The 17,354-nt window shown below is 35.7% G+C and overlaps 1 protein-coding gene across 1 annotated transcript in view; it reads right to left on the bottom strand.

Annotated features, from left to right (window-relative positions):
• Nucleotides 1–17,354, bottom strand: part of LRRIQ3 (leucine rich repeats and IQ motif containing 3) — a 224,187-nt gene that overhangs the window by 154,305 nt on the left and 52,528 nt on the right. The window contains exon 4 of the mRNA XM_082356063.1: nt 12,168–12,301. Within this exon, the coding sequence (XP_082212189.1) occupies nt 12,168–12,301 (134 nt within the window). The remainder of the gene's footprint in view (nt 1–12,167; nt 12,302–17,354) is intronic.

Raw genomic sequence — 17,354 nt, 5'->3', positions numbered from 1 at the left:
AGACTTTATTCAGATTTGAAGAAAAAATAAAAAGGTTTTGCAGACAAGCAAAAGCTAAAAAAGTTCAATATCACCAAACCAGTTTTAAAAGAAATGTTAAAGGATCTCTTCTAAGCAGAAAAGAAAAGACCAGGACTAGAAATATGAAAATTATGAAAGGAAAAATGTTATTGGTAAAGGAAAACATGTAATAAAAGCAGTGAACCAAGCACTTATAAAGCTAGTAGGAAGGTTAAAAAAGTAGTAAATTTACCTATATCCACAATAAGGAGTTAAGGGATACAAAAAACAAAAAGAATAAAATATGATGTAGAAAGAGGAGACCTTCGAGATGGTGGAAGAGTAAGACATGGAGATCACCTTCCTCCCCACAAATACATCAGAAATACATCTACATGTGGAACAACCCCTATAACACCTAGAGAACACTGGCAGAAGAGCTCAGACCTCTCAAAAGCCAAGAAACTCCCCACGTACCTGGGTAGGGCAAAAGAAAAAAGGAAAAACAGAGACAAAAGAATAGGGATGGGACCTGCCCCTCTGGGAGGGAGCTGGGAAGGAGGAAAAGTTTCCACACACTATGAAGCCCCTTCACTGGCAGAGACAGTGGGTGGCAGGGGGAAGCCTCGGAGCCACAGTGGAGAGCACAGCAACAGGGGTGCAGAAGGCAAAGCAAAGAGATTCCCGCACAGAGGATCAGTGCTAACCAGCACTCACCAGCCTGAGAGGCTTTTCAGCTCACCCACTGGGGCAGGTGGGGGCTGGGAGCTGAGGCTCCAGCTTCGGAGGTCAGATCCCAGGGAGAGGACTGGGGTTGGCTGCATGAACACAGCCTGAAGGGGGCGAGGGCACCACGGCTACCCGGGATGGAGTCCAGGAAAAAGTCTGGAACTGCCGAAGAAGCAACAGACTTTTTCTTGCCCCTTTGTTTTGAGGTGCATGAGGAGAGGGGATTCAGAGCACTGCCTAAATGAGCTCCAGAGACGGGCGTGAGCCGCGGCTATCAGCGCGGACCCCAGAGACGGGCATGAGACGCCAAGGCTGCTGCTGCAGCCAACAAGAAGCCTGTGTGCAAGCACAGGTCACTATCCACACCTCCTCTCCCAGGAGCCTGTGCAGCCCGCCACTGCCAGGGTCCCGTGATCCAGGGACAACTTCCCTGGGAGAACACACGGTGCGCCTCAGGCTGTTGCAACGTCACGCTGGCCTCTCCCAACACAGGCTCGCCCCACATTCCTTACCCATCCCTTTCCCCAGCCTGAGTGCACCAGAACCACCTAATCAGCTGCTACTTTAACCCCGTCCTGTCTGAGCGAAGAACAGACGCCCTAAGGGGACTTACACATAGAGGTGGGGCCAAATCCAAAGCTGAACCCCAGGAACTGTGAGAAAGAAGAATAGAAAGGGAAATCTCTCCCAGCAGCCTCAGAAGCAGTGGATTATATCTCCACAATCAACTTGATGTACCCTGCATCTGTGGAATACCTGAATAGACAACGAATCATCCCAAATTGAGGCAGTGGACTTTGGGAGCAACGATATATATATATTTTTTCCTTTTTCTCTTTTTCCATGTGGCTGACAGGTCTTGGTGCTCTGGCTGGGTGTCAGACCTGTGCCTCTGAGGTGGGAGAGCCGAGTTCAGGACATTGGTTCACCCGAGACCTCCCACCTCCACGTAATATCAAACAGCAAAAATCTCCCAGAGATCTCCATCTCAACGCCAAGACCCAGCTCCACTCAATGACCAGTGAGCTACAGTGCTGAACACCTATGCCAAACAATTACCAGGATGGGAACACAACACCACCCACTAGCAGAAGGTCTTCTTAAAATCATAATAAGGTCACAGACACCCCAAAACATACCACTGGACGTGGAACTGCCCACCAGAAAGACAAGATCCAGCCTCATCCACCAGAACACAGGTACTAGTGCCCTCCACCAGGAAGCCCACACAACCCACTGAACCAACCTTAGCCACTGGGGGCAGACACCAAAAACAACACAAACTACGAACCTGCAGCCTGCAAAAAGGAGACCCCAAACACATGAAGTTAAGCAAAATGAGAACACAGAGAAACACACAGCAGATGAAGGATCAAGGCAAAAACCCACCAGACAAAACAAATGAAGAGGAAATAGTCAGTCTACCTGAAAAAGAATTCAGAGTAATGATAGTAAAGATGATCCAAAATCTTGGAAATACAATGGAGAAAATACAAAAGACATTTAACAAGAACGTAGAAGAACTAAAGAGCAAACAAACAATGATGAACAACACAATAAATGAAATTAAAAATTCTCTAGAAGGAATCAATAGCAGAATAACTGAGACAGAAGAATGGATACGTGACCTGGAAGATAAAATAGTGGAAATAACTACTGCAGAGCAGAATAAAGAAAAAAGAATGAAAAGAATTGAGGACAGTCTCAGAGACCTCAGGGACAACATTAAATGCACCAACATTCGAATTATAGGGCTCCCAGAAGAAGAAGAGAAAAAGAAAGGGACTGAGAAAATATTTGAAGAGATTATAGTTGAAAACTTCCCCAATATTTATGCACCCAACATAGGAGCACCTCAATACATAAGACAAATGCTAACAGCCATAAAAGGGGAAATCGACAGTAACACAATCATAGTAGGGGACTTTAACACCCCACTTTCACCAACAGACAGATCATCCAAAATGAAAATAAATAAGGAAACACAAGCTTTAAATGATACATTAAACAAGGTGGACTTAATTGATATTAATAGGACATTCCATCCATAAACAACAGAATACACATTCTTCTCAAGTGCTCATGGAACATTCTCCAGGATACATGATATCTTGGATCACAAATCAAGCCTTGGTAAATTTAAGAAAATTGAAATCATATCAAGTATCTATTCCGACCACAATGTTATGAGACTAGATATCAATTACAGGAAAAAAATCTGTAAAAAATATAAATACATGGAGGCTAAACAATACACTACTTAATAACCAAGTGATCACTGAAGAAATCCAAGAGGAAATCAAAAAATACTTAGAAACAAATGGCAATGAAAACATGACGACCCAAACCCTATGGGATGCAGCAAAAGCAGTTCTAAGAGGGAAGTTTATAGTAATACAATCCTACCTGAAGAAACAAGAAACATCTCAAATAAACAACCTAACCTTAAACCAAAAGCAAATAGAGAAGAACAAAACAACCCCAAAGGTAGCAGAAGGAAAGAAATCATAAAGATCAGATCAGAAATAAATGAAAAAGAAATGAAGGAAATGACAGCAAACATCAATAAAACTAAAAGCTGGTTCTTTGAGAAGATAAACAAAATGGATAAACCATTAGCCAGACTCAACAAGAAAAAAAGGGAGAAGACTCAAATCAATAGAATTAGAAATGAAAAAGGAGAAGTAACAACTGACACCGCAGAAATACAAAGGATCATGAGAGATTACGACAAGCCACTGTATGCCAATAAAGTGGACAACCTGGAGAAATGTACAAATTCTTAGAAATGCACAACCTTCCGAGACTGAACCAGGAAGAAACAGAAAATATAAACAGACCAATCACAAGCACTGAAATGGAAACTGCGATTAAAAATCTTCCAACACACAAAAGTCCAGGACCAGATGGCTTCACAGGCGAATTCTATCATTTAGAGAAGAGCTAATACCTATCGTTCTCAAACTCCTCTAAAAGAGAGCAGAGGGAGGAACACTCCCAAACTCATTCTACAAGGTCACTATAACCCTGATAAAAAAACCAAAGATGTCACAAAGAAAGAAAACTACAGGCCAATATCACTGATGAACATAGATGCAAAAATCCTCAACAAAATCCCAGCAGACAGAATCCGACAGCACATTAAAAGGATCATACACCGTGATCAAGTGGGGTTTATCCCAGAAATGCAAGGATTCTTCAATATATGCATATCAGTCAATGTGATACACCATATAAACAAATTGAAGAATAAAAACCATATGATCATCTCAACAGATGCAGAAAAAGCTTTTGACAAAATTCAACACCCATTTATGATAAAAACCCTCCAGAAAGTAGGCATAGAGGGAACTTTCCTCAACATAATAAAGGCCATATATGAGAAACCCACAGCCAACATCATCCTCAATGGTGAAAAACTGAAACCATTTCCACTAAGATCAGGAACAAGACAAGGTTGCCCACTCTCACCACTATTATTCAACATAGTTTTGGAAGGTTTAGCCACAGCAATCAGAGAAGAAAAAGAAATAAAAGAAATCCAAATTGGAAAAGAAGAAGTAAAGCTGTCACTGTTTGCAGATGACAGGATACTATTCATAGAGAATCCTAAAGATGCTACCAGAAAACTACTAGAGCTAATCAATGAATTTGGTAAAGTAGCAGTATACAAAATTAATGCACAGAAATCTCTTGCATTCCTATACACGAATGATGAAAAATCTGAAAGAGAAATTAAGGAAACACTCCCATTTACCATTGCAACAAAGAGAATAAAATACCTAGGAATAAACATATTTAAGGAGACAAAAGACTTGTATGCAGAAAACTATGACACTGATGAAAGAAATTAAAGATGATACAAACAATGGAGAGATATACCATGTTCCTGGATTGGAAGAATCAACATTGTGAAAATGACTATAGTACCCAAAGCAATCTACAGATTCAATGCAATCCCTATCAAATTACCAATGGCATTTTTCACAGAACTAGAACAAAAAAAAATTCACAATTTGTATGGAAACAGAAAAGACCCCAAAGAGCCAAAGCAATCTTGGGAAAGAAAAATGGAGCTGGAGGAATCAGGCTCCCTGACTTCAGACACTACTACAAAGCTGCAGTAATCAAGACAGTATTGGTACAACAACAAAAATATAGATCAGTGGAACAGGAGAGAAAGTCCAGAGATAAACCCATGCACATATGGTCACCTTATCTTTGATAAAGGAGGCAAGAATATACAGTGGAGAAAAGACAGCCTCTTCAATAAGTGGTGCTGGGAAAACTGGACAGCTACATGTAAAAGAATGAAATTGGAACACTCCCTAACACCGTACACAAAAATAAACTCAAAATGGATTAAAGACCTAAATGTAAAGCCAGACACTATAAAACCCTTAGAGCAAACCATAGGCAGAACACTCCATGACATAAATCACAGCAAGATCCTTTTTGACCCACCTCCTAGAGAAATGGAAGTATAAACAAAAGGGACCTAATGAAATTTAAAAGCTTTTGCACAGCAAAGGAAACCATAAACAAGACAAAAAGACAACCCTCAGAATGGGAGAAAAATCTTTGCAAATGAAGCAACCGACAAAGGATTAATCTCCAAAATTTACAAGCAGCTCATGCAGCTCAATACCAAACAAACAAACAACCCAATCCAAAAATGGGCAGTAGACCTAAATAGACATTTCTCCAAAAAAGGTATACAGATTGCCAACAAACACACGAAAGAATGCTCAACAGCATTAATCATTAGAGAAATGCAAATCAAAACTATAGTGAGACATCATCTCACAGCAGTCAGATTGGCCATCATCAAGAAATCTACAAACAATAAATGCTGGAGAGGGTGTGGAGAAAAGGGAACCCTCTTGCACTGTTGGTGGGAATGTAAATTGATACAGTCACTATGGAGAACAGTATGGAGGTTCCTTAAAAAACTAAAAATAGAACTACCATACGACCCAGCAATCCCACTACTGGGCATATACCCTGAGAAAACCATAATTGAAAAAGAGTCATGTACCAAAATGTTCATTGCAGCTCTATTTACAATAGCCAGGACATGGAAGCAACCTAAGTGTCCATCGACAGATGAATGGATAAAGAAGATGTGGCACATATATACAATGGAATATTACTCAGCCATAAAAAGGAGTGAAACTGAGTTATTTGTAGTGAGGTGGATGGACCTAGAGACTGTCATACAGAGTGGAGTAAGTCAGAAAGAGAAAAACAAATACCGTATGCTAACACATATATATGGAATCTAAAAAAAAAAAAAAAAAAAAGAAGGAAAATAGTCAGAAGAACCTAGGGGCAAGACAGGAATAAAGATGCAGACCTAGTACAGAATGGACTTGAGGATACAGGGAGAGGGAAGGGTAAGTTGGGACAAAGTGAGGGAGTGGCATGGACATATATACACTACCAAAATAGATAGCTAGTGGGAAGCAGCTGCATAGCACAGGGAGATCAGCTTGGTGTTTTGTGACCACCTAGAGGGGTGGGATAGGGAGGGTGGGAGGGAGGGAGATGCCAGAGGGAAGAGATATGGGAACATATGTATATGTATAACTGATTCACTTTGTTATAAAGCAGAAACTGACACACCATTGTAAAGCAATTATACTCTAATAAAGATGTTAAAAAAAAAGAAACTAACACACCATTGTAAAGCAATTATACTACAGTAAAGATGTTAAAAAATAATAAAAATGAAAAAAAAGTCGTTATCACTGCATGATAAGGGAAATTTTAATCTAACTTTGTAGCTTTCTATATTTTTGTAACTATCCACAATAAGATACATTATTTTCTTAGGCACAAGGAGAACTTTTTAAAAACTTTTCTATATGGGGATATATGTATATGTATAGCTGATTCACTGTGTTATAAAGCAGAAACTAACACACAATTGTAAAGCAATTATACTCCAATAAAGATGTTAAAAAAAAATCTGAGGAACAAAAGCAAATAACTAAATAAATAAGAGATATTCCATGTTCATGGATAGGAAGATTCAATATAGACAAGATGTCAGTTCTTCTCAACTTATCTATATATTCAATGCAATACCAATCAGAATACCAGCATGTTATTGTGTAGGTATTGACAAACTGATTCTAAAGTTTCTATTGAGAGGTACAAAATCCAGAATAGCTAAGACAATTGAAGGAAAAGAACAAATTAGAAGACTGAGATACCACCCGACTTTGAGATTACTATAAAACTACAGTAATCAAGACAATATGGTGCTGGCAAAAGAATATATCAATGGAACAGAACAGAGAACTCAGAAATAGACAGAAATAAATATAGTCAACTGATCTTTGATGAAGGAACAAAGGCAATACAATGGAGCAAAGATAGTCTTTTCAACCAATGATGTTAAAATAGTCATGTGCAGAAAATGAACACACAAAAAAACTAGACACAGAACTTACTCCTTTCATGAAAATTAACTTGAAAATGGATCTATTACATAAATGTAAAGTGCAAAATTATAAAATTCCTAGAAGATAACATAGGAGAAAACCTAGATGACCTTGGGTATGGCAATGACTTTTTAGATATAACACCAAAGATATAATCCATGAAAGAAAAAATTGACAAGCTTGGTTTCATTAAAATTAAAAAACTTCTGCTCCACAAAAGACAAAGTTAAGAGAATGAGAATATGAGCTATAGACTAGGAGCAAATTTTTGAAAAAGGCACCTAAAAAAGAACTGTTATTCAAAATATACAAAGAACTCTTAAAACTCAACAAGAAGTAAACAAAGAACTCATTTTTAAAAAGAGTCAAATACCTTAACAGACACCTCACCAAAAAGATATATAGATGACAAATAAGCATATGCAAAGATGCTCCACATTATATATCATCAGTGAAGTACAAATTAAAACAACAATAAGATACCACCACACATGCCAAAATCCAGAACAATAACACCAAATGCTGGTGAAGATGTGGAGCAATAGGAACTCTCATTCATTGCTGGTGGGCATGCAAATAGTATAGCCACTGGAAAAGAGTTTGGCAATTTCTTATAAAACTAAATAAAATCTTACCATACAATCCAGCAATTGTGCTCCTTGGTATTTATCCAAAGATGTGGAAAACTGTCCACAAAAAAACCTGCACCTGGATGTTAATAGCAGGTTTATTCATTAATGCTAAAATGTAGAAGTAATCAACACATCCTTCAGTAGGTATATGAATAAAGAAACTGGTACATCCAGACAATGTAGTATTACTCAGCTCTAAAACGAAATTATCTTATCAAGCCATGAAAATACATAGAGGAATCTTAAATCCATGTTACTAAATGAAAGAAGCCAATCTGAAAAGGCTATACACTATATGACTCTAACTATATGACATTCTGGAATAGGCAAAACTATGGAGACAATAAAAAGATGAGTGGTTGCCAGAGTTAGAGAGGGGGATAGGGGTGACTAGGCAGAGGACTGAGGATTTTAGGGGGCAGTAAAATTAAACAATGTGATTCCATAATGATGGATATATGTCATCGTACATTTGTCCAAACTCACAGAATGTTCAACACCAAGAGTTTACTGTAAACTCTAGACTTTGGGTGATTATGGTATGTCAGTGTAAGTTCATCAGTTAAAAAAATGTACCACTCTGATAGGGAATGTTTATAATGGGGGAGACTATGCATTGGTAGGGGCTGGGAGTATAATGGAAATCTCTGTACCTCCTGCTTAATTTTTCTGTGTAACTGAAACTACTCTAAAATAAAATAGTCTTATTTTTAAAAATAAACTAAAAGGTATCAAGAAAATTATAAAAGACATACAAGACCACATAAACTAGAATTAGACTAACTTAGAAATGCAATGACAGGACTCAGAATAAGACATTTAAAACTCATTTTATAGATAAATACTAACCTAGGAGAAGGATAATTATAATGAACAGAACAGAAAATACCCTAAGAGAAATGGAAGATGAAAATAAGGATTTTAAAAATTAAAAAGAAATAAAATCATTAGATAAGGAACTAATATACTATGATTATACTAAGTACCCATTCAACAATTATTTTTAAATAAAACAATTATTTTAACTATATATCTCCAATCTAAAGACAAAAAAATCCTTTAACACGTTTTAACTTTATTAAATGTTTCTTGTTGATAGTAGTTTATGTATAGTAATCCTGAAACTATTTTGTGTTTATTAGGATTCAGCTAATGAGTAACATTACTGATAATGTTAGCAACCAGAATTCACAGGGTAGAAGAAGGGAAGTGTAATGTGGAAAGAAGAAGTCAGTGAAGAAACTTCTGTGTTGGATTAGCATTAGAAATATGAATTTATGATTTAAAAAGTCCATTTTCTATTCTGTCTGCTGAAATAGCCTAAGAACCATGACACTCCAGTAGCAATGAACACATTTAGTGCCCAGACCTTGGTTCCTAAATACAATTCCCTACTAAAAATACTAGGGCTCTTTGGAAAATAGCTGTTTCCAGGTATTCAGAAATAAAAGTAAAAAGATCACAGAATTTGGGCTATGTTAAACAAAAGAACGCAACACTTGTAGATTTAACATACACAGTTTCATCTCTTTATAACTGACCACAAATATCCAACACACCATAGCTGTCTGCCACTGGATACATATCCCAACCTTTCAACCAAGTTTAAATTCTTAATTCTTCATCCATAAGATAGAAAATACAGGACAAACTCAAAAGCTCTGCTGTATTAAATGATATAAAGTGGATTAAAATACCTAACATGGTACTTTGCATATACCACACATTCAATAAATGTTTGTTTCCATTCTTTTACCTTTTTACATCCCATTGACCCAACTAATAATCCTCCTTGTGACCTCAATGTAGTTACCCTTACTTAGGTTTAGGAGGCTGCCAATCTGATCACAATATTTCATTCTAAGAATAAAAGTATACCTCCCTTGTACCATATCATTTATGTTAGAATAATACCACTCCAAAAGATATAGCATTATGTATACATATATCCCCATATACATATAGCTGATTCACTTTGTGATATAGCAGAAGCTAACACAACATTTTAAAGCAATTATATTCCAATAAAGATGTTAAAAAAGATAACAGCATTAATCATAATAATTTTCTAAATTTAGACAGTACTTCAAGGATGTATATAAAATTTCAACCAGTTTAAGTGAACAAATTTCAAGCAGAGTACAAAATATTTGCACCTAGGGAGACACTTCTCATGGCTAGAAATAGACATATGAGAGGACTAATAACTGGGACCTTTAGATTGGAGGAATCCACAGGCACCTCTCAGGGCAGCTTTGCATGTTTCTCAGTTGTTTCTGTTTTTGCTTTTCCACAGATGAATCCAGAAATATTTTTCTGATTCTAGCTTCCACAGTCTCTCTATTTATTAATATATTCATCAATTCAGCAAATATTTTTTGAGCATCTAACATGTGTCAAGCACTCTGTTATATACTATAGTATGTAGTACATTTGGAGATATAGATAATTATGCAGACAACTTCAATACAGTATTGTAAGTGTTGATAATGAAAGTATGTGATAAACATTGCAGGGGCAAATATCACAATAGTTTGCCCTAAGCAAATTGAGAGCAACTGGAGGATTTTAAGTTGGTGAATAAGATTAGGTTTATAATTTTGAAAGATTGCTCTGTGCATGCTGTGGTAAATGTAATTGAAAGGGAGCAAGAAATCCAAGGAAAGAGTAAGTTTCCCACAAAATCTTATAATGCAGAGAGCATAAGGTAGAAGAACAACAATAATAATATTTTTAAAAGAGCAGCTAATAAGAATGTAATATCCACATTTGCCAGATGCTATGTGCTTTATATTCATGATCTCAATTCTCATAAGCAAGCAGCGAACTAAGTACTGCTATTAGTCCCTGCTCTCTACCATTTAACATATGAGGATATTCAGGCCCAGAGTAGTTAAGTCATGTGCCTAATGGAACAGCATTTTAAAGAGAAAAAGAACTCAGGTCAGTCTGTATCGAACCACTGTGATATATTATTACTACTGACATTTCTCCCCACAAAGCTCATTCAAATTCTTTTCATGCATGCTGAATTTTCAGATATTGTTTCCATGTACAAGGTTTTTATCTCGTGTTACATGAATATCAAAAGTAATTTGATTCTAAGAGAGAAAAACTCAGTCCCAGGGGCATAAACTAAAGACAAATCCCTTTAATTAGATGTTTATTTCACAGAAAATGCATACTTAATTTAAATGGAACATATGAGATAGAAATAATATTTTAAATAAATATGTGCCTGTTAGCAATTGCCTGATTCTTTTCACATCTTTTATTCCAAATCACTTTACTTTTCCCCCACTGATAAACCCACTCTCTCACACTTTGACCTTGGTTTGAAAAGTATATGGAACCTCACTCAGCCTCAGAAGTTGCAGGCACTATATTACGTTCATTTTTTTCTCTCATACTATCTCTCTTAATCAGGGCTATTGCCATCTATGATTTAGCACATGCAGGCTAACACATGAGAACATCCTCTCTGCCTTACCACAGAATGTTGAATATCATTTCAGTGAAATGTCCTAATCTTTCTTTCTCAGGGAATGTCTATTTCCCAACTCCAGATCTATTTAAGCCTACCTATACTTCAGGGCCATGTTCTATTTCTATCTTATGAATTCTCCCATTTAGCATCTGAGAATAAACTATAGGAGAACGTTCATTTCTTTTTTCATATGTTTGATGTTTGTCATGACTAAAATAAATTGATGACAGAGTATCCTATCTTATCTCCCCAAGTACAATGTTGAGAGATTCTTATAGGAAAAGTTTTCCTCTGTTTGTAAAATGTCAGCTACTGGAAAGGGATGTAAGGAACAAAGAGAGAGGAAAAAGCATTAATCAAAGAGTAATGTGGACTGATGTGGTACCAGATGTTTTGGCAAAACTATCTTCATATTCAAACAAAATGCAAAATCCTCATATATATACATATATGTGTGTGTATATATATATATATATATATATATGGTTTATATTTCTCTTATGTTATATTGTACATGGCTTATATTTCTATTATATCCCATTACACGAGAGAAATGTAATATATATTTTTCACTAATGTTTTTAAGTTTAATTTAAAATAACTGTCAGAATTACTCAATGATTAATAACTTCAATGATTAGTTATTTATACGGTCAATTTAAAAGAAAAAATAAGAGAATCAAATTTTGATTATGCTCAATATTATATTACTATAGAATCTGTGGTGTTTTCCTAAAAATTAGGAAACTAAATAGTCTATAAAGTACCATTTTGATAGGGAATACAAAAAAGCATATATTAGAGAAATGTCTTTTTATCAATTATTTTATCATCTTTTAATATTCAAATAGCGAAGAAAATAAAACATACCTCACTTTTTTCCTAACTAAGAAACCACGTATCCATCTTTGAACAATCAAAACTGGCGAGTTATGAGCCAGAATTTCATTAACTTTTGAAATAATACATTTGATATTATCAATTTCATCCTCATAGGTTGATCCCTGTATTAAGAAAATATATTTAATATTTATAGTTCATGAAAGTATTTCCAAAAGATATTTTAACTTGGTAGTCTGATGGTATAAACTATTAAAACATTCATGGGTATCTTACTATACACATAACAGTTAAATAATAGATACATTTTCATATCTATTTTTATTAGATCAGAAGACCAAGAATTAGTAGCACCAAATAATTTTTATTCTCTACAAAAAAAATGCAAGATCAATGAGGATAACTTTCTCCATTCTAGATTCTTCTCACAATCTGCTATCATAGCTATAAAATTTTGCCCATAATCATGCTGATCTCTGAAAGATAATGGCATGAATAGACATCCAATGAAACTCTAAAAGTATTCTGTGGATCATCACAGAGGAAACTGATACATGATGGATTTATAAAACAACTTACAGTAGTTCAGAACTTCATGGCATCTTAACTAAAATGTTGCACCCTTTTACTGGAAGACAGCACATTCCCCTGGGGAAAGATATTCTATATTGCCTTTAAAGAAATTATCTCTAAGATTATTGTTCCGGCAAATTTTTTATTTGGGATCATAGACTCCCTATATCCTACTGATCATTTGACTGGTTAGAAAAAGCCACTCTAGTTATGTCTTGAATGTAAGAATTATGCATTAAAAACCTAACACATTTTTTTGTAAGGTACCTACTCTGAAAATTATCAACCCCATCATGTTTAAAAAAAAAAAAAAAAAACCTTTACTACATATACACTTAATCAGCTGCTAAAAAAAAAAAATCACAAAGGCTTATAGATTAGTACTACTTCAGATTTATACTTACAAACATTCATTGCTAATTAGCAAATCCTTTACTTGGCCCTGGCTTGCTTCTGTTTCCAACAGGAGCTACTGTAAACCTTCAGTACTATTCTCTATATTCAAGCCTTTTCCCTAGCACTGCCTAAACATCTTGCTTCCTTCTCACAGAGAATATAGGACTATCAAGTCTGAACTCTATCAACTAACACTCCTCCCTTCCCTACAAATTTAACTATATTCCCACTTAACTCTTATCTATCTAAACTGAATAGAAGCAACTTCTACTTAATCTTAAAACAAGAAGTATCTCGCTTCCTGTCCAAGATTGGCTCTCCGTCATGGTTAAGTTTAATCTCCCTGTTTTCAATTACTTCCCTGCTACTGTCCCTATCCCTCACCTATAAATATGATGTAGTCTCACCCATCTGTAAAATGCACACACACAAATAATCATACACATCCCAACCCTCCATCCTTTGTATCAACTTTTATTAAGAGTCCTTGAAACAGAATTCCACATTTGCTGTCCCACCTTCTCTCTTCCTGTATCTCAATCCACTGACTTCTATCCCTATCATCCTATCTAATACTTTTACAAAATTATCATTAGACATTTCTCATTGAAACACTTCCCTTGGCTTCTATACACCACACAGTTGGTTTTCCTATAACTAATGTTTACTTCCGGACTTTTTAAAGACCTATCCATACCCTACTTAATGTCACACTGAAAGGATTTTCTCCATTTGTCTTTTTTCAATCTGAACACACTGTCCAGATGACTGCATCCAAATCCACAGCTCCAACATTCACCTATGTCCTGATGTCTCTCAGATTTCTCACTTTAAGCAGGAACTCTCTCTAGAGCTACAGAACAATATGGTCAAACTGATTATCCAATTACAGGCTTACCTTGGAGATACTGCACATTGAGTTCCAGACCAGCACAGAAAAGGGAATATTGAAATAAAGCAAGTCACATGAATTTTTTGGTTTCCCAGTTCATATAAAAATTATGTTTATACTATAATGTAGTCTATTAAGTGTGCAATAGCATTATGTCTAAAAAAACAATGTACATGCCTTAATTTAAAAAATACTTTATTGCTAATAAAGCTAACCATCATCAGAGCCTTCAGCGACTTGTAATCTTTCTATGGTAGAAACATTAAAAATCACTAATCACAGATCCTCATAACAAATATAATAATAATGAAAACGTTTGAAATATTGTGAGAATTACCAAAATGTAACACGGAAACATGAAGTGAGTAAATGCTGTCAAAAAAAATGGCACTTATAAACTTGCTCCATGCAGGGTTGCCACAAACCTTCAATTTGTGATAAATGCATTATGTGTGAAGCACAATAAAGTGAAGTGCAATAAAACAAGATATTCCTGTAAACTCAACTTGCCCAAACATGAATCTTCTTCCTAACCTGCTTTCTCACATGCTCTTAGTGGATGGTGCTATTGCCCATATGAACCTAACCCAGAAACCCTAGAACCATCCCAGGCTCTCTTTCTCTTTCACTTCTTCATATCCAAATATTGCTAGATCCAATATATTCAACATCCTAAACATCCGATCTCTACATTTTCTTCTGTTCTCTACCATTGCTTTATTGCATGTCTTTATCACTTCTCTAACTTACTAAAAATGTCCTGATATCTGAAATAATCCATACTCCCTACTCCCTTCAAATCATAATATGCACCGTTGCTAGAATGAACTTTTCAAAATGCAATGATATGATATGATGATATGGCATTTTTGCTGGTATATGATTGAAAGATCAATTACAAATTTCTTGACTTGGCACACAAAATCCTTGATTTAGTCCCTTCTTACCTTCTCAATCTCATCTTCCTTCACCCTATATATAATACCTTCCATTCTGGCAATATTCAACCACTTGCATTCCTGAAAACTACCTGATAATCAAACCTCAATGCTTTTTGCATGCCATTCCAGTTTCTTGACTGCCCCTCTCAATTACTTGTCTCACTGTCTTAGTCTTTTGGAGACTCAGTTCTTTCCTCCAAGAAGCCTTTCTTGACATTGATCTGAGTTTAATATCCTTCTACAATATTATCCTGTGTTATAACTTATTTGTCACATTTGGCAATGAATTTTATCTGAGCCCTGTGATCCTGGAAAACACTGAAGGTTAAGAAATCTCCTTATCCCTTTACTTCAGGAAATGGTTTTATACAAAGAAGAACGCTTCCACCATATTACTTAGATTGTACCCATGGACGTCCCTCTTGTTCATCTTTGACAAGGCCCTGACACAGACTCTCTAAATTCACATTCTTTGCCTATGAATGATTAGTTTAACTGCTTTGCCTATACTGAGCAGTCGGAATAAAGCTTGTTAACCAAATTTTGGTTAAGATTCTCTCCTTCTCCTAGTCCCTTGAACTTTGCCCCACCCTCAGCCTGAGCCGCATGCAACTCTTCCTCAACAGCCTATCTTGAAATAGACTACTCTCAGGGTAAAATATTATCTGATCTGTTGTCAGATTATGCCACTCCCCTTCATCCTACTTAGCCACATCATTTCTTTCTAGCCTTGTTTACTCCCTCCTATATAAGAAAAACCCTTTTTTGCCTAACCTTTAAGATGTTTGCAGACCTTAATGATCAGAGCATTCTCCCTATTGCAATAACATCCCTTTGCCTATTGCAATAGCCCCTTTCCCTCCCTTGCAATAATCCTTTTGAAAAAACTCTCTTCTTAAGTCTTGATTTGTTTTTTTTTATTTGACAAGGTTATGCTGTAATGCAATTATTGGTCTGTCTTTCCCACTGCAACATAAACTCACCAAGTTTAACAACTCTATTTTTTATCCTATATCTCTATGACTAAGTAAGCTATCTAGTCTATAACTGGCATTCAAATATCAGTTGACTATTAAATCACTAAGTAACAGTCACTTATACACTGTCATATTTGGTACTGTCATATTTGGTCTCCAAGCTTGATCTGGCAATGTCAATCTGTTCTTTGTAACTTAACTCTTACTTGGCTGTAGTAACATACTAATTTTTCTACCTTTTTGGTTTTTATTTCTCAGTCTGTTTTCCTGGTTCCTCTTCTTCTGCAAACCATTTAAATATAGTATAATTTAGGTTTGCTTCCTTTTTCACTTCTCTTTACTAAGTCTCCTCGAATGTTCGATCACCTTCCTTACTACATCTTACTATCTCACGTATGCTGATTATCCTATATAGCTATATCTCCTGGCAAGAATTACCTCTTAGATTACAAACGTATAAAATGAACTTCCAATTCCATTTCTCTACTTACATGTCAAAAGCTGAAATAATTATTTCCCCCATTTGAACACATCCCCAATCCATACTTCATACTGCATTACATCTACAGTCATTAAAATTATTCTCCACCTTGTCAACCAAATAAACACACATTCCTCTTTCTCTCTTCCCCTTTCCATCTCATAAATCATTAAATTCTATCAAATATGTCTCTCTTCAATCTGTTCCCTATAATCTATACCCTCTACCTATTTATTAAAACAGCTCTTACAACCTAGGGCCCAAACTACAGACTCTCCTCTAATTTCCCTACATTCGACTTCCCTCCACTCCAAAATTAAAGAATATAGGATTTTCTTCTACAATGAAAATCAGTTCATGTAAAATCCTTAAATATTTCCCCTAAATCTTACAATATATAGTCCTATCTTTTTAGTATCACACATAACACCCTTTATTCTACTAATCCTGTTTTTGTCTCCAGCATCATCTGACATGCCCAAACATGTTTTCTGAACTCCAAGAACAATAAATTACTTGTTGTCACTTGACTGCACCAAGCATTACCTCTGTGCCTTTGCAAATGCTTTTCACTCTGCCTCACATACTCTACACTTGCCAACACCTCTGCCTGTCTGATTTCTTATATTCAAAAAACTCATCTGAAGTACAAATATTTTTGATTTTGCTTTTTTTTCCATGACAAGAGATGTGAACTTCAAAGATTTTTAAAGAAAATATATGTAGTTCTTTCACAGATTTTGTCCTATACTCAGATCCATATTTTTTCTCATTATTTCTTTGATTATTGCTTCTCCTTAATTTGTTTCATTTTCTCTTCTATAATTCCTATTCATGTATATTAGACATACTGGAACTCACCTCCATGTCCTATATTTTTTTCTCATCATTTTCAGGTATTTTTTCCCAATTTGGTGAAGACATTCTGTCAAAGGTTAGCTTTCTCATATTGAGGTT

Source organism: Balaenoptera borealis, assembly GCF_965194805.1.
Source record: "Balaenoptera borealis genome assembly, chromosome: 1".
In the NCBI taxonomy this organism is placed as follows: domain Eukaryota; kingdom Metazoa; phylum Chordata; class Mammalia; order Artiodactyla; family Balaenopteridae; genus Balaenoptera; species Balaenoptera borealis.
This window is presented reverse-complemented; position numbering and strand designations above follow the sequence as displayed.